Source organism: Eremothecium gossypii, chromosome III (assembly GCF_000091025.4).
Source record: "Eremothecium gossypii ATCC 10895 chromosome III, complete sequence".
Taxonomy (NCBI): domain Eukaryota; kingdom Fungi; phylum Ascomycota; class Saccharomycetes; order Saccharomycetales; family Saccharomycetaceae; genus Eremothecium; species Eremothecium gossypii.
Genome location: NC_005784.3, coordinates 749,394 through 766,867, shown reverse-complemented (window position 1 = coordinate 766,867; position 17,474 = coordinate 749,394). Strand labels below are relative to the sequence as shown.

The 17,474-nt window shown below is 49.1% G+C and overlaps 7 protein-coding genes and 1 non-coding gene across 8 annotated transcripts; 4 read left to right on the top strand and 4 right to left on the bottom strand.

Annotated features, from left to right (window-relative positions):
• Window positions 1-217: 217 nt before the first annotated feature.
• On the top strand, window positions 218-1,657 carry MMR1 (Mmr1p; the record flags this gene model as incomplete). The annotated part of the gene is made up of 1 exon (NM_208986.1): window positions 218-1,657. One exon carries the CDS (start codon window positions 218-220, stop codon window positions 1,655-1,657), a length of 1,440 nt encoding a protein of 479 aa, NP_983633.1.
• Window positions 1,658-2,251: 594 nt separating this feature from the next.
• Window positions 2,252-3,448, top strand: PEX13 (peroxin PEX13; the record flags this gene model as incomplete). Its single annotated transcript, NM_208985.1, has 1 exon — window positions 2,252-3,448. One exon carries the CDS (start codon window positions 2,252-2,254, stop codon window positions 3,446-3,448), a length of 1,197 nt encoding a protein of 398 aa, NP_983632.1.
• A 229-nt stretch (window positions 3,449-3,677) lies between these two features.
• On the bottom strand, window positions 3,678-4,484 carry HCR1 (translation initiation factor eIF3 core subunit j; the record flags this gene model as incomplete). The annotated part of the gene is made up of 1 exon (NM_208984.1): window positions 3,678-4,484. The coding sequence occupies one exon, from the start codon at window positions 4,482-4,484 to the stop codon at window positions 3,678-3,680; it is 807 nt and encodes a 268-aa protein (NP_983631.1).
• An 893-nt stretch (window positions 4,485-5,377) lies between these two features.
• Window positions 5,378-8,767, top strand: KIP1 (Kip1p; the record flags this gene model as incomplete). The annotated part of the gene is made up of 1 exon (NM_208983.1): window positions 5,378-8,767. The coding sequence occupies one exon, from the start codon at window positions 5,378-5,380 to the stop codon at window positions 8,765-8,767; it is 3,390 nt and encodes a 1,129-aa protein (NP_983630.1).
• Window positions 8,768-9,074: 307 nt separating this feature from the next.
• Window positions 9,075-11,471, bottom strand: SKT5 (Skt5p; the record flags this gene model as incomplete). Its single annotated transcript, NM_208982.1, has 1 exon — window positions 9,075-11,471. One exon carries the CDS (start codon window positions 11,469-11,471, stop codon window positions 9,075-9,077), a length of 2,397 nt encoding a protein of 798 aa, NP_983629.1.
• Window positions 11,472-12,375: 904 nt separating this feature from the next.
• RAD51 (recombinase RAD51) lies at window positions 12,376-13,521 on the bottom strand (the record flags this gene model as incomplete). Its single annotated transcript, NM_208981.1, has 1 exon — window positions 12,376-13,521. The coding sequence occupies one exon, from the start codon at window positions 13,519-13,521 to the stop codon at window positions 12,376-12,378; it is 1,146 nt and encodes a 381-aa protein (NP_983628.1).
• Window positions 13,522-13,990: 469 nt separating this feature from the next.
• Window positions 13,991-15,506, top strand: TUB2 (beta-tubulin; the record flags this gene model as incomplete). Its single annotated transcript, NM_208980.1, has 2 exons — window positions 13,991-14,002; window positions 14,169-15,506. 2 exons carry the CDS (start codon window positions 13,991-13,993, stop codon window positions 15,504-15,506), a joined length of 1,350 nt encoding a protein of 449 aa, NP_983627.1.
• A 400-nt stretch (window positions 15,507-15,906) lies between these two features.
• On the bottom strand, window positions 15,907-15,978 carry AGOS_t0056. The gene has a single exon. It is a non-coding gene; the product is annotated as a tRNA-Gly (tRNA).
• Between the last annotated feature and the right edge of the window lie 1,496 nt (window positions 15,979-17,474).

Below are 17,474 nucleotides of genomic sequence, written 5' to 3'. Positions count from 1 at the left end.
ACACAGGCAGTGACACATAAAACATATTGAGCAGGAAATTTTTGGAGGCCGTTACACTACTTCAGGACGCGGAGGCGAGGTTGCTGGAACACAGGACTCAGTCAGAACGCACAGAGTTTGGAATCAGTTGCGGAGCCAGCGGATTCAGAGAGTTGAGCGGACAGGGACTCTGGAGGCAAGCAGACAGTGGCGTGCCACAGCGCTGCACACAAGATATATGGGTATAACAAGCATCACTATCGGGGGCGTGCCGCTCTCGCCAGGGTTATCGCCCGTGCTGGCGCCAGTGGATGGCCATGGGGGGCTGGGTGCGCCGGCGCTGCTGCAGCTCGACGAGCGGCGGGGCTCGCAGCGGTATGAGACGTCTTTGTCGAAGTTAGCGGAGCTCACGCCGGGCGGGGGCAGTGCAAGTGCGGGGAGCCCTGTGTCGTCTCTCCGGCTACCTGCACAGTCGCTATTCCGGGTGGGGTCGCCGATGCGGACGTCCATGATGAGCCAGGTGCCCAAGATGTTGCGTCCCGAGTACATGAATGTGAAGGCTGGATGGCGAGATCAGCTCTTCAAGACCAGGAACTCCATTCCGAAGGATGGCGCGGTGACAGTGGCTTCTGCGCTTACGTCGTCCGCGGTGCCTACCATGCCGCGCGAGCTCGCCCATGAGGCCCCTCTTGAGGGCACGTCCGCCTGGGAGCAAGCCGGAGATGGGGCGCAGGTGGCAGAGGCCTCGGGCAAGACAGGACAGGCGCGGCCGTCGGCCTTCAACTCCTATAATAAAGGCTCAGCAGCCAAGCACTCCAGTACACACACACCGAAAGTGGGCAACGGCAGCAAAAGCAAGCATGCTAGGGAGCTGTCAGTGATCAGTTGTCTTAGTGGGAAAACTTTGTTTGAGCCAGACAGTCTCCAGCCACCCACAGGCTCTATCTCGCAGCCCCCATCGGGCAGTGTATACCAGTTTCCATCAGCCTCACCAGTATCATCTTCTTCCTCCGCAAACCTTGCATATGCTGTCGACGAGAATGGGTTCGTTATGAGCAACAACAAACATAGAGATAGCGTGCTATCGGCTACCATGGAGGACCGGTTCTGGATGGACTACCAGGATGAAATAAACCAAGGGCACCGGATGTCGTCGGACGGCCTTCAGTTCGAGCCTCTCAAAGGACCGAGCCTTAGCCTACAGACTGAGCGCTTTGAACTGAAGGTCAAAAGACTAGAAGTGCAGATAGAGGAGCTACAGCTGCAAAACGACAAATTGAAACATTCCATGGAGCACTCTGCGATCCAAGATAAGCTACTACTCGACGCATTACATGAAGCCCGCGAAGGGCGGAATAATTACAACCAAGACGCAGAGCGCAGTTTGAAGGCGCTCGAACGAAAGATACAGGGGTACAAACGTACCATTTATGCATTAACGACCTATGACGGGTATGGGCCCTTACGCCACAAGGTCGCTCTATTGAACGACGAACAGCTAGAAGCAATTGCCAACGACGATGTAGCCGCAGCTTCTGTGTGCGGGCAGCCCGAGGGCGCAGAGCACGCCCCAGCCGACAAAAAAGAGTCGAATCCCGTGGATGAGCAGCCTAGCAGAGGCAGGTCCTATCGAGCGCGTAACCGGGGGTTGCATTTGAATCTCTCCATCGTTGAGTAGCTGTGGTCCGCCGCACATGCACTTGCTCCCGCAGCCGCCCGTGCCGCTTGCACACGTAAGCCGCAGGACTATTATGGCTTTCGCGAGACGAGAAATCAACAGACATTTTGGAGCTATGGTAATATACGCCATGCTCTACGACTGAGCTAATTAAGCAAGAGAACGAATTGTAATTATTATCATGACTGTACATTATGTCCACTTGTCTCAGGCGATGTTCAGATGTAGGCATTGTTTTATTATATAAAGATAACTGAACTCCGTTTTTAAAGGTTCTCATCGGATAGATTATCTATCGTTCATGGCATAAAATGCTGCACTCGTTGGCCCGGTGCTGCGCGATGCTACCTGACTTCCGAGTTCAGATATTACATCTGTACATTACGTAACAAAATATTTCAGAATCCGAAAATTGAAGCGGGGAGGGGCTTTTAATGATGAAAACTTTATCCGAAGCCGACTCAAGTTTTCTACTTAAGATAGCTGGTACGGTGAAGACTTTATCCTTGGGTCAGTACGGAATCGGAGTTGCAACGGGTTTACTGACTAGAGGAGAAATACTGCAGGACGGGAGTCAAACAGTTTTCCAGTACAATGTCAGCCAGCAAGCCTAGACCAAAACCATGGGAAACCGCCAACATGTCATCTGCTACCAGCAGCTCGGGGACGATGGATGAAAGCAACACAGTGATACCAACATCAGTAACTGCTGCGTCTTCGTTGGGAGGCGGGAGCGGCGATTACGGACACACGCCGGATCTTCCGACGAAACCTGCAGGCCTTGGCGATGAGTCAGGCTACAAGTCGATGAACAGTCAGTTCGGAATGAACAGTACGCCATACGGAGGGTCGATGTATGGGTCCGGGGGCCTATATGGAAACTCTATGTACGGCGGAGGGGGGTTCGGCTCGATGTACGGCGGCGGATTTGGGAACGGTTACGGCGGATATGGTTCGATGTACGGCGGTGGCTACGGCGGAATGTATGGTATGGGCGCGAACGGCATGAATAACAACGGCGGTATCGCCGAGTCGACGCAGGCTACATTCCATTTGATTGAAAACTTGATCGGGGCCGTGGCCGGCTTTGCGCAGATGCTGGAAGCGACCTACATGGCGACGCATAACTCCTTTCTCACAATGGTATCTGTGGCAGAGCAGTTCCAATATGTGAAAGAAATGCTGGGTTCATTTTTCGGTATATTTGCCATGATAAAGTTCTTGAAAAGGGTTCTTTTCAAATTGACCGGTGGCAGAATGGGCGTCGCTCCGAAGAAGCAGTTGCCGCCTGCTTCTGGAGACAAAGGTAAGATGCTACAAGAATTTGACCAGTTCAGATCAGGCAAAAACAGTGCAGGTTCCACCGGTGAACGCAAGCGTGCAAGAATAGCCTGGAAGCCACTTTTCTTATTCTTTGCAGCTGTTTTCGGCTTCCCTTGGTTACTCAATAAATTTATTATGAAGCTGCAAGAAATGCAGAATAGAGGACGGATTGCTACACCACACCAACCACAATCGCTAGATCTTAATAGTTTGGAATTCGCGAGGGCCATTTACGACTTTACCCCGGAGAATCCACGCATAGAATGCGCCCTGAAGAAGGGAGACTTGATGGCGATCATATCCCGGCAGGATCCCACTGGCAAAGAGTCTCAATGGTGGAAAGTGAGGACGAAGAAGGGAGATGTAGGCTATGTGCCATGCAACTATATCGAACTGATAAGAAGAAAAAAGGAAATAGAATTATCGGCGGGCAGTGGGACAGGTCCTTCTGAAGTAGTCTCAGCATAGGCATTACATGCATGAATAACGGTTGCTTTCTCCATGATCCCAAATATGATCATGCGAAGTGGATTGGTACGAAGTTCTGCAAGTGGAAGTGTTAGGTGTGTGTATATTTATAACGATGTCTTAGTGATCTAACAACGGTTATTATATATATTCAAGGCTCACCTGGTGCACCTGCATCAACATCGATGTATGAAAATCTCCACAGGGAAGCCTCATATGCTGCAGACTTTTACATGAAGTCATCATCGCCAAAGTCTGCAAATTCAGAGTTGTCTTCCAAGGAAAACTCCTGGTCTTTTTTGAATGCACCGCCCAAGTTAGGTCTTGCAGCCTTTGCCTTCTTTTTGCCTGCACCACCGGTGGCAGTGCCGCCCTTAACTTTGGCAAGACGTGCCTGTCTTTCTTGTCTCTCCTTTTCTTTGATCAGCACGTTCAGGGTCGCGACCGTTTGTCTGATGGATTCAATCGACAATGGTTTCGCGACGTCACGGATCAAATCGATGGCAAGCGCGCCCGAATAGTTTAGTGATGACTTCTCAGCCATGCCTGCAATCGCAGTAGACAATGCCTTCCGCAAATCCTGGAAGTCGGACTTGGTTTCCGCTTCTGAGAAGAGAGGGTGGCTCTCGAAAGGAGTCTGCTTCGTTAAGGCAGCGGGACGGCTCAGCGCAGCTAGTTCCTCCTCCTGGCGCAGCGCGCGGGCACGCGGATGTTCTTCTGCAACACCAAGCCCATCAAATAGCGCTGCAGCGTTGTTCAGGTCCGAGTTGAGCTCGGCCTTCTTCAAAAGCTCCTTGCGCGTCTTCTCATCGAGAGTGTCGATCTCCAGCAGCACGGTTTCGCCCTTCTTGTCGACCTTCTTAGCTGCCTTGGGTGCTGCCTTGGGCTTTTGCTTTTGCTTTGGGACCTCCTCTGCATCCCATGACTCTAATAGCGCATCGTCATCGTCGTTGTTGAACTCGTCATCCCAGGACACAACCATCGGTTGGTCCTTCGTCGAAGTTCTCACCTCAAACTCCTCGTCGTCCCAAGACATATGTGCTCTATATCTATTGCTCGGTCTCTCACCTGAGGCGATGATAAATACCTTGGTCTACTGGAAGCAGTTCCCGTCACACCGTTGGTAGCAGAGAAGATGGGCGCCTGCTTGCACCCAGCATGCTGCTCGCACCGAAAAACTGCTGTCACCAGATCCGGGTAACCGCTTCACATGGGCACCCAAATTTTCGTAATGAGGTGTGCGGTGGCACGGATAGCGAAACTAATCACGTGATTGTAATTTTGGTAGAGCGAATACTAACTATTAATTACTAGTTAGCCAGAACAGTCGTGCGGATTAAAACGTCTTCTGCCGGCGTGACCCCTTAGTTGTTAACTATCTTTTGCATTTAGGTCCGTTAACCTGTCTTTAAATATTCGGTTATGAGAAGAGCAAGAAGTGTGCTGCTTCATGTAAACGCTTACGAGGATGCTCACCCCCATCCGATCCTGCGTCATTTACGCGACAATACCGTGGTCAAAGGGGCATTAGTAACATTATCCCTAGTGGGCTTATTGCTCGAACACTTTCTAAAATCCTTAGTGGTAGGTAGGCTTGAAGTCGTAGGTTCCTTTTCCACGACAGGCAATCACGTGCCCGTCCTCTTTGGAAGAGAACTCCGTTCCGGCCGCGGCTAACATGTTACCGCAGCTGTAACAAGTGCGTCATACAACCGCTATCTCAGGCTTTACGCCCTGGCAGCGGCGCTTTCTGGACGCGTCGAGCGGGACGCGTAAGCGTCATCGTATAGAGTGACATGACTCGCGCGGTTACGCAGGACTCCCTCAGTACAAATCAACAGTCACAAGTGCAACCACGGCGGCAAAGCTCTGAACAACAAGGCCAGTCTGCCAAGTGCCACGGATACGGAAAGTAGTGGAGAGGATTTGATGCTGGAGCAGGCGGAGAAGTTAATGAAGAGAAATTCAAGCGGTGCGATGAGCGCGCCGCAATCTAAGCCGCTCGCGCGGTCGAGGTCATCGACCATGCCCACAACGACACAGAAGCGCGTGCGTTCAAGCCAGCAGAGCGAGGGCGAGCCGGAATACAACATCAAGGTGTATGTGCGGTGCAGGTCGCGCAACGAGCGCGAGATCCGCGAAAAGTCGAGCGTAGTGATCTCGACATTGGGAAACAACGGGCGGGAGGTGATCCTCACAAACCCCGGGACGGGCAGCAACAAGACGTACACATTTGATCGGGTGTTCGGGGTGGAGAGCGATCAGGAGTCGATGTTTAATCAGGTGGCGCGGGCGTACATCAACGAGATGATTGAGGGCTACAACTGTACAGTGTTTGCATACGGGCAAACCGGAACAGGGAAGACATACACGATGAGCGGCGACATTACAATGATGGGGTCCTCCGAAGACGATCCCAATTTTGTTCTCTTGAGCGAGCATGCTGGCATTATTCCGCGCGTTTTAGTAGAGCTGTTTCGCGAGCTTCGAGAAGTAAGCGAAGACTACTCGGTTAAAGTCTCCTTTCTCGAGTTGTACAACGAGAAGCTTCGCGACCTATTGGTAGACGACAAGGATGTTTCTTTGGAGGATCACAATTTCAATGGAATGGCTCCTCCAGAATCGATACGGATATATGACAGCTTAAAGACTGACAGGACTAGTCCTAACGGCTATTCTATTTTTGTCAAGGGCATGGAAGAAATGTATATCCGATCTGCGCAAGAAGGCCTTAAATTGTTGATGGATGGCTCGCTAAAGCGTAAGGTAGCGGCTACAAAGTGCAATGACCTATCATCGCGATCTCATACTATATTCACCATCACCACTAACGTGACGAAGATACATCCAATATCTGGCGAACAGTACGTAAAGGTTGGCAAATTGAATCTTGTCGACTTGGCTGGGTCAGAGAACATTAACCGCTCGGGAGCAGAAAACAAACGCGCCCAGGAAGCCGGTCTGATTAACAAATCCCTATTGACGCTAGGCAGAGTCATCAACGCTTTAGTGGACCACTCACAGCATATTCCCTACCGGGAATCGAAATTGACTCGTTTGTTGCAGGACTCATTGGGCGGCAAAACCAAGACATGTATCATTGCCACCATCTCTCCTGCGAAGATATCGATGGAAGAGACAGTGAGCACCTTGGAGTACGCGACGCGAGCGAAGTCGATCAAAAACACTCCCCAGGTAAATCAATTGATGGCAAAGGAGTCATGCATTATTGAATATATACAGGAGATCGAGCGACTAAGGAAGGAATTAAGGGCTAGCCACTCGAAGGAAGGTATATACATCACACAAGAAAAGTTTGAAACTTACGAAAGTAATAGTATCTTAGTCGAAGAGCAACAAGCCAAAATTGACAATCTGCAGGAACAACTCCGCCGACTTAAGGAAAAGTTTTTGGAACAGACAAAGTTGATCAAAGAAAAGGATGGGCAAATCAAAGAGCTAGATGTGGCCAATCGGAAATATCTGGAACAGAGTAAAGATTTAACTATTTACATCAACGGGATCCATTCCAAACTCGAAGACTACGAACATACTATGATTGGGATTCACAACAATAACATGAAGCTTTTAGAAGACATCAATGACAATCGCGGCAATATCCACGAAGATTTGCTTGCAAAGGTGGACCATATTGAAACATGCAACCTTATAATTTCCAGGGAAATAACGTCCCTAATATCGATCAGAAACGTGCTACAAGCTTACAGTGACCGCTTCAAAACTGTACTTGGCGGCGTTTTTGAGGAACTCCAAGAGAAACTGACCCAAGTTGGGCGTACTACAGAGGAGAGTCAGTTGGATGTCGATCTCAGCTTTGTAGATGAGAAATTTGAAGAAGTGACAGATATTATTAAGGCAACGTGTGAGAATCTTGTAAGGACAATGGATGAACATGTTTCAAATATGAAGTTGGAGACCACTGACCTTACTTCTAGTTGTGCTTCCTTGTTAGAAAAAGAGTGTCAGGCGCTTCATGGAAAGCTACAGAAATACGTGGAGAGTATGAAACAAGAACTAAATTCGACTTTGCAGGAGATGGTTCGGGATTTGGACATGAAGGCATCTTCTATGTTAAACGTGGTGCAGTGTACAAAAGATGGGTTGATTTCACATAAAAAGGAGTTGGAGGCCGATTTGGAATCACAGAAACGGGAACATTTCGATATTGCCCAGACAATGGAAGAACAGTTACAAAAAATTGTTGGCAAAGAAAGGCAGAACATCCAGGAGTCTATGAAAGCCAGTTATGATTTTCTAATGAAGCAGATGGTAGAAACAGAACTGAGGCAGAAAAACTTTGAAGAAAGTATTGTAAGCAAAGTAAAAGGCTTACTTTCTCATTCAAACAATGGCATGTCGAAGATGTCTTCATACGCGGTGGGAAGACTCTATGACAGTGCAATCGGCGGGGTGAACTCTATAGAGAATACTGTTTCATCAGCTACCTTTTCGATGAAGAACGATCTACAAGAGTTTCAGATGGATATAAGTCCGATATGCGACTCCAGACGATTCGGAGATGAGTTTACTGCTGTAGAAACTAGAATTAGCGAAGCTATTCGTGAAGAATTAACACCTAAACTTCAAGATATCACATCAAAAGCTTGCAATCTAATTGGTTTGGGTGTCCAAGATATCAATCAAAAGGCTTTGGGTGTATCGGATGACCAGCGTCGCGAGTTACGGTCAGTGATAAACAATACGAATAACCATGCCGATAGATTAAGGTCAGAGATCGGGACGCTAGTAAACTATGTTTCTCAGGAGCATAGGGACAATATTATGCAAATATCCCAAACACAAGACGAAATACTCCAAGAACAAATTGCATCAATCGGCCGTACGTTCGATGTGTTAGGCAATATTAACAAGCCAGATGCTAATGTTCGTACCAGTGTTCCGATTGAACACGAGTTAAATTCGGCCATTAATGAGTTGCCGCCATTGTATATGCCACAACGGCCGCTAAGTCTATGCTCACATGGAAGACAACTTTTAGACGAAGCGTACAGCGGCAATGAAAACTTGTCTCCATCTACCGGCAAATTCAGTAACTTCCCAACACCATGTGGCGATATGAGCGCTCAAACTCCAACGACTCCTATGCCCGTCCCTGACCAGCCGTTAACTAAAATGCCTGTTCCGCAAACTATTAGCTCGCTTAGGTCACTCAGACGACTGACCATGGATATATGCGAGCATAGCGCTGATATGACATTAGGATCCATTCACGAAAGCCAAAAGGCAATGGATTCTAGCAGAAGGTACACTTTAGAACCCAGGCTCTTCGAAAAATAGTCGTCCGCTTCCTAGTTATGAATGAAGTATTTATATAGATTATAAGGGTATCACTATTATCTTCAATAATATCATCTTTTCAGATTGAAGTTATTACTATTATAAGCAAGCAGTTAGAGCTGCTTGCAAAGTATATTGGATTATCTTTACAAACCTAAATCCTATTTTGCTTATATGAATTCATGCGGCATATAGATACAAACATGTTTTTAAGAGTTAAAGCGCTTCTATTAGTACAGTGGTTGGAAGGCCTGGATTCTAGACTAAAAAAGATCCAGCGAATTGTCTTGTAATTTTCAAAATGGTTTTAAGTTATAACACAGACGTTTCTGTCCGTTACCTTTTTTGGCGCAACGTTATTGAATGGTGCCCCTTCAGGGGCAGCAGATGTATGCCAACGTTCTCCAGGTATATTACTTGGCATTATTTCTTGATCTTTTTCCCGTGGGCCACAACTCGTACTACTGTTCGATGTCTGACCTGTGGCAACAGGTCTTAGTTCCACTGCTTGATTTTCAGCCGCATAGTTAGGCGCCATAGGGTTGTTTGAGCTTTGGTATGGGCTGACTTCCGATAAGAAGCTAGAAGTCTGTCGTGATATTGGTGTTAGACATCTTTGTTGAGCTGGACGTTGCATGCCGTCATCCATCTCCATTCCCAGAGATTGGTCATCAGTTATGACGTTTATAACATCGTAGCTGCAGCTTGTATTGATACCGTGTTTACTGCGGGATGCTGCATTGGTCCGTGCTAATGTGCCCTGGAAATCCAGACATAAAGGGGAATACTCACCAACATCCATACGTTGTAATTTCGACTCGAAATCGTCTGGCTTCAGAAAGGAGAAGTTGAAAACGGTACTGTTTCTCTTCTTTTTATCCGTACGACTAGCCAATTTGCGAAGAGCTCTTGGATCTTCATTATCGGCAGCACACTCATACCACTTGTAGGCCATGTCAATATCTTTCTTACATCCTTTACCGTTTTCATGGAAGTATCCCACTGTATACTGGGCCTTTCCGTATCCTTTCTTAGCTGCTTTTAGTGCCCACTGAAAGGCCTCACGGTCGTCGCGGTCGAATGCCGGTTGCGCGCCAATGAGGTACCAGGCACAGAGGCCTAACATGGCTTCTGGATCCCCTTTCATGGCAGCATCGGTATAGTAATGCACACTTAGGGAGGTATCTTGAGGAACAATTTCATTGCCCTGCTCATAGAGCTTTCCTAACTTTGTTGTTGATGGAACATGTCCAAGAGCAGCTGCTTGAAGGTATAGTTCGGTGGCATAACTTTCATCCGGAATAATGATATCCAAGAAGCCGTTTTCGTAAACCTGTGCAAGCTCGTAGGGTGCAGCACATGTAAGTTCAGTAGCCCTAGCGGCAGCGCGGGAGAGCCATTTAATACCATTCTGTTTCGTATTGACATCGTTAGGCAAACCCATGCGCCCATGGAAGGAATATAGCCCGAGTTTGAACATAGCGGCTGGATGATTTTTGGAAGCCGCAAATTTCAAAAACTCGATACACTTCCGTGAATCCCTGGTGGTGCCTAATCCCTTCTCGAAGCATACCGCCGTCCGATATGCTGCCTCCACATGGCCGTGCTTGGCAGAGGACTGGAACAGGATGAATGCGTCTTTATGGTTTACTTTTCCAAATGCACCCGAAGAATATGCATCTGCGAGCAAATACTGTGCATCTTTGTAGCCTTTGACACTAAGTTTAGTCAAATAAACCTTAGCCTCTTTGAGAAACTGCTCCTTAAGGTTCTCTGTGGGTGACAATTTTTTGCACAATCCCTTTCTTCTGGGGTCTTCCGTTTCGATAATTGGACTGACATCCATAGTCAATGCAGTTTGTAGCATATACTGGGCGTATTGGAATAAAACATCAGGATCTTTGGACTTCTTTACGTTCTTCTTGTACATCTCCAATGCCTTCAGCCTCGGCACTAAAATAGATTCTGAGTCATCTCCTAAACACTCACTTATCATCTTGTGAGAGAAGTGGGCCACCGATTCATTTGTTTGTGTTAGGGTTATACTATCACTGTTGTTGACCAAATACAAATGCGATAGATCTACTGGTTTGATCTTTGGTTTTCTGGAATCATAGGAGCCTGTGACACTCGAACGCATGCCATGACTTGAACCTAAATGCATAGTTGAAGTGCTCTGGGAGTTTAAAAGTGATAAGGAGGAGCATCCTTGTGCCCTTGACGACGTTGATGATCCCGAAGCACGAGCATCTTCGCTTAGGGGGCCGGCTGCAAGCTGCGGTTTCTCAGATAAATCCTCGGTATCAAATGCTCCGTTCAGTTCTATGTTGATATATGGCGCAACAGTCAGCGCTTCAGCTTGGGCTTGGAAGCTGTCGGCCACAGCAACAAAGTCCAGTGCTTGCAGCTCTAGCGGTGGCTCTCCGACACCCAGGTCAAGCCTATCATCTAGTACTGGCACATTCCCATCCAGCTGTATTGTGTCAATCTGGTCGGGTACCATGATGTGTAGCGCATCCATTGGCGGAAGGCCCTTCCCAGCCTGCGGTTCCCCACTACCTCCGTCATTCTCCACCAGCGAATGTAGGTATGAGTTTTCTGAGTACACTGCGGACTCTTCATACGTAGTGGAGCCCTTCTGCTGGTCTGCCTGGTCTGCCTGGTCTGCCTGGTCTGATGGGGGGTATGAACGCGGTGATTCCATCGTATGTGCCTTATGCCAATATACCGGAGTCTACGCTGTACTGAAAACAATCGAGGACGTCGACGCCAGTGGTGGTATCGGTGACGAGTGCTACCAGATAATAAACTGCTGGAAATGTCAAAATAATAGCAGAAGCTGTTCCAGCTTATATTTTTCAATTATTATCTGTCCGAAACGGCTTCCTTCTCGTATATGGCACAACTAATAGACGACCCTCGGCTTGCAATAAAGGTATTAGCGACGGGGGCTTGTTATCTACTTAGATTGCTCCAGGCTGCTTCTGTTTATATCAAATGTGTTTAATGCCAGATGAAACAAATTAGAAATTGTTATAGCTTGGCTGTTAGAATAGGCACTCTCGAATAGTTAAGGGTTTCTTGCATAACTAAATATTTCGTATTGATTTTCTACGGCAACACAAGGCGCTTTACACAAAAAAAGAAATTTGAACTTAGACCTGCGGCGACTAGTTGGCTGCTGTAGTAGCAGCTTACAAGGAGCGTCTGGCAATGATCAGACGTCCTGAGGCTTGCTTCATATCGCTGGGCCCGGCCACATACACCCATCCAGCGTCAGAACGAAAAAAAATTCATTGCTGTAGGCAAATCATGACTGTTTGCTGCGGAGCATTCTGTGGCGTCAGCAGACACGTGAACATAGCCGTCGAGGAGCTAGAAACAAAACCCCAGAAGCAAACTAGAGAAAGGGCAGATGGGTATTAATAACGTAAATTATACAACCATATGGTATACTTGAACATAATACAAGAAGGTTGGCCTCTCGAGAGGCAAGTTATATGCGGAATGGAAATGAAGAGGCACGGAAAGATGACGGCGATGGAACTGAAAACAAAATGGAATGGCAGTTGCTAGCAAATAGACATATCTAAACGAGTTGAAAAAAACTAGTCTTCGTCATCCTCTCTTGGGTCCCCAATCCCGTCCTCGTAGATAGCAAAGACGCACTCTGCCTCGGGAAGACAAGGTGAGTCCACGACTTTGCAGAGCCGCTGGCAACCCTTGCCCTTTTTGAATCCCAGCCTCGTAGTAGAAGAATGAGCCATGATATTACCGCCAATTGGCTTCTTAGGATCTGGATTGAACATTGCGGCGCCATCGACCTGCGCCACAACCTGGTTTGTTACCACAACCGCCACTCCGAATTGATCTGCCAGACGCTGCAACGCCCGCATGAACTTCGCCAGGTGCATCTGCCGGGCACTCAGTTCGCCACGACCCGAAAAGTCTGTTCTGTAGAGAGCCATGATGGAGTCAACCACAATCAGCGAAAAGCGCGACTCGCTCATCATTTGGGCCGCCGCGTCCAGCAACCGTAGCTGGTGATCAGCGTTATACGCACGCGCGTATGCAACGTTGTTCAATGCATCGTCGGGATCCAGTCCAAACCGCTGCGCAATTGAGACTAGTCTGATGGGCCGAAACGTGCCCTCCGTGTCTATGTAGAGACACTTGCCCTCGCCGCCGCCCATATCTAGCGGTATCTGGCACGTGACGGCCAGCGTGTGGCACAACTGAGATTTACCCGTTCTGAACTCACCAAACAGCTCGGTGATGGACCCCGTCTCGATCCCACCCCCAAGCAGTGTGTCCAGGTTCTTCGACCCGGTCGTCAGGCAAATCATCTCCGCCCGCCGTAGGTGGAAGTCCGCCGCAGTCACAAACCCCATGGGAACTAGGCGCGCTGCCTCCGCCAGCAGCTTGTCCGCCTTGGCCTCCGAAATGCCCTTGATCTCGAGCAGGTCCTTGCGCGGCGCGTACGCCACCGCCTCCACCGTGTGTAGCCCGTTCTCGCGCAGCTTTTTGAGATCGTTGTTTGTTATGCCGTTCACCTGCAGCCGCTCCAGCGGCACAAACGCCGCCAGCGCCACGTCCTCCTCGTACCCCTGCCCGCGCCCGCTCTCCGCGTGCACCTCGATCACGTCTCCGTCAGTGTGCTCGCTCGAGCCCTGCCGTTCCGACGCCCCCGTCGCGTGGATATTGTACTGCGAGCTGTGGGGGTCCTGGATGATGTGCTCCTGTACTTGCGACATGCTGTACCCTGTTACCGTGCTCTGCTGCTGCTTCAAACGTCACAAGCTGCCTCCCGCGTTTCTTGGCCTCCGCGTAAGCTCTTGCTCACGCTGTGGAGCTGTAGTTACTAATGGGCATGTCTGGTCCCGCCACCCACACACTCAAGTCACGTGAGACTCTGGCTGTGTGCCTCCGCGCCGCGCCGCCAGGTGGTGCGACGCCGGGCCCGCGGTGTCGCGCCACGCGTAAACGCGGAGTGACGGCCGTCGCGCGCGACGGCCACGTCACGTGCAAGATCGCCTACGCGTACCGCGTTACCCGGCTGCGGGATTCGTCTTTGTGGCAAATCGTAAACAAAAAACAAAACAGAAAAAAACACCGGACCGCACCTTTTGAAACTCGCAATAATTACAGATCTCTATAAAACAGATATTGTACAGTTTACAACTAACAGGAACCACAACTTGAAGTGAAAGACCAGTGAGGAAAATGAGAGAAATTGTATGTTGACGGTGCAGAGGAGGCGCATAAGAGCGAGCTCCGGGACGCGCACGCTGGTGGCGCGGACGCGTACCGGGCGCGGTCGCGTGTGCGGAGGCGGGAGGCAAAACAGCGGCGGAGCAGCGGCCGGGGGCGAAAATACAGCCAAATACTAACACACAGACAGATTCACCTATCGACGGGGCAATGTGGTAACCAGATTGGAGCGGCTTTCTGGGAGACGATCTGCGGGGAGCACGGGTTGGACTTCAATGGGACGTACTCGGGGACCGATGAACTCCAGCGGGCGCGGCTAAATGTGTACTTCAACGAGGCGTCGTCAGGCAAATGGGTGCCGCGGTCGGTGAACGTGGACTTGGAGCCGGGCACGATCGACACGGTGCGGAACTCAAACATCGGGAACTTGTTCCGGCCGGACAACTACATTTTCGGGCAGTCGTCTGCGGGCAACGTGTGGGCCAAGGGACATTACACGGAGGGTGCGGAACTCGTCGACTCGGTAATGGACGTGATCAGACGCGAGGCGGAGGGTTGCGACTCGTTGCAGGGCTTCCAGATCACGCACTCCTTGGGTGGGGGTACCGGCTCCGGCATGGGCACCTTGTTGATCTCCAAGATCAGAGAGGAGTTCCCGGACCGGATGATGGCCACGTTCTCCGTTGTGCCTTCGCCAAAGACCTCGGATACTGTTGTGGAGCCATACAATGCCACTTTGTCTGTGCACCAGTTGGTTGAGCACTCGGACGAGACCTTCTGTATTGACAACGAGGCACTATACGACATCTGCCAACGGACCTTGAAGTTGCCACAACCTTCCTACTCTGACTTAAACAACTTAGTCTCCTCCGTGATGTCGGGTGTCACCACCTCGCTACGTTACCCAGGTCAGTTGAACTCTGATCTACGTAAGTTGGCCGTCAACTTGGTTCCATTCCCACGTCTACATTTCTTCATGGTCGGCTATGCACCATTGACCTCCATTGGTGCGCAGTCGTTCCGTGCGCTAACCGTCCCAGAGTTGACGCAGCAGATGTTTGACGCCAGAAACATGATGGCCGCGTCCGACCCTAGAAACGGCAGGTACTTGACAGTCGCGGCCTTCTTCAGAGGTAAAGTATCGGTGAAGGAAGTCGAAGATGAGATGCACAAGGTCCAAACGAGAAATTCGTCCTACTTTGTTGAGTGGATTCCAAACAACGTCCAGACGGCAGTATGTTCTGTCCCACCACAGGGCTTGGACATGTCCGCTACCTTCATTGGTAACTCCACCTCCATCCAGGAGTTGTTCAAGAGAGTCGGTGACCAGTTCGGTGCGATGTTCAAGAGAAAGGCTTTCTTGCACTGGTACACTAGTGAGGGTATGGATGAGATGGAGTTCTCGGAAGCTGAGTCCAACATGAACGACCTCGTGAGCGAGTACCAGCAGTACCAAGAAGCTACTGTCGAGGATGACGAAGAATTGAATTATGGGGATGAACAGCCAATGGTCGAAAACTTCGAATAGGTAATATAGCAGCAGTCCATCATATTCCTTTTTTGTCTCTTTTTAACCGAAAAATTACTGATTATTTTTAATGTTTTTTATTTGATTGATACCTTATCCTTACTATACCTGATTGTCCCCGTCATTGTTGTCATAATCGAGCCTAGGCTTCTACTGCAACATTCAACTATTCCACACAGCGCGCACAATAGTTGCTACGCAAATCAGCTCATTCCTTGTATTCTTTAATTCTCACTTCCTGTGGAGATGGGAGTACTGCTTGCGCGTGCTGTCTTGCATGTTAAATACTGCGTATGTATTGTACTCGTAAACAGGGAAGAACAGAGCACCGGCCTATCGTCTTGGTAATGCCATACATGCTACTTGCCGCTTCTTCCGCGGGACTCTTAGACGTAAAAAATGAGCGGTACGAGAATCGAACCCGTGTCTCCACCTTGGAAGGGTGGAATGATAACCACTACACTAACCGCCCAACACTTGCAAAGTGTTTCGAAGAGGTGGGTGGTATGCTGGTACAGCAGATCCGATGTAAAAACAACTCCGGCATGCGCTAGGAAGTATCGGAGCTACAACCCCACGCAGAAATTTAGAGACACACCATGCGGGGTTTATTTTTGTGGCTTTTCCGAGGAAAATCACTCTTATGATCCGGCTTTCGTAAGCATGAGTTGCGTACACTGACAGCGAAATATTCCACGAGAAGTATCGCCCGAAGATTGGCAAAATGGACACATAAGTGTCCCAGCACCCGCATAGGAATTAATTCCAAACTTAAAGTTCCGCAACTGACGCATATAGCCCGCCTATTTCCGACTTGGTGGGTTAATCTGTGAGTTGTTGGCTTTGCCCATCTCGTTCAGGCAATCAGGCCACACGGTGACGAGGGTAGAACAACCATTTTGATAAACGGTCTTCTGATTGTGTAATCGCTACGTATGGACAATCATTACTGTCACGGTTATCGTTTTGCCCGCCTGCCTGTCTTTAGGTTATCCCACATGGCGCAGCTCGAAAGCGCCATATGCCGGCCGTGACTTTTACAGCTCTAGAGCTGCCGTCTCTATGGTAACGACAGCTGGGGCGCACATAGCGATTTCCATAATTCAAAGAAAACCTTCGAAATAGCAATCCCGAACTAGCCGTAACGTATGCTATGCTAATTGGACCGCACGTTTACATAGCACAATGCTGTATGCTAAAAAAAGTCAATCTTGCATGGCGCAAATCTAACGCGGGAAAGATCGGCTGTATGGAATTGCAGACATGCGCAAGTGCCGATCCCCCCACAACTTGATGGAACAGATCAAAACATAGCATATGAAGATCACATCCGATGCGAAACTCGTATATTGTTTTCCCACAATGATGAAGGTGAGTGTGGGGCAGCAATTGTCCGGTTGACGACTCCTATAGGCCCGGGCATGCCCACGTGACCAGAAATTTGCAATGTGATTCATGATGCAAATGGAAACCCCATCCAAGTTTCACAGTCGCAAAAGAACAGTTGGATCCTGACAAGGTTCTTCTGTTAGGCAGCTCTATAGACACTCCGGTTGCTGTTGCTGCGGATGCAACGAAAGTGTCCGCCCATGCTTTACTCCAGGCCCTTTTTACCTCTAACGAAAGTGAAGTAACTCCTGGATGTATTACCTTTCAGCAAGTCAGAAACCTGACCAGGTTCGACTAGTTTTTTATTGAAGTCCGTGCTGTCTCAGTATTTGAAGCAGTTAGTCCCACGAATGAGAAACTTAAAGAATAATAGAATGGGGAAGACTCAAAATTTACGGCTACCATAAGACTCACAGACTTACTCGACTCGAACGTTTTCGTCCGCACTTGTCCTGCGAGTCATATACAGAGCCCTGTATCGCGTAAAACACGGGATGCGCTACAGCAAGGTACTCGCCTACAAGACAACAACCCTACGTACGCCGTTTCACAGTATGCAAATAATGGAAGGCATTTTCT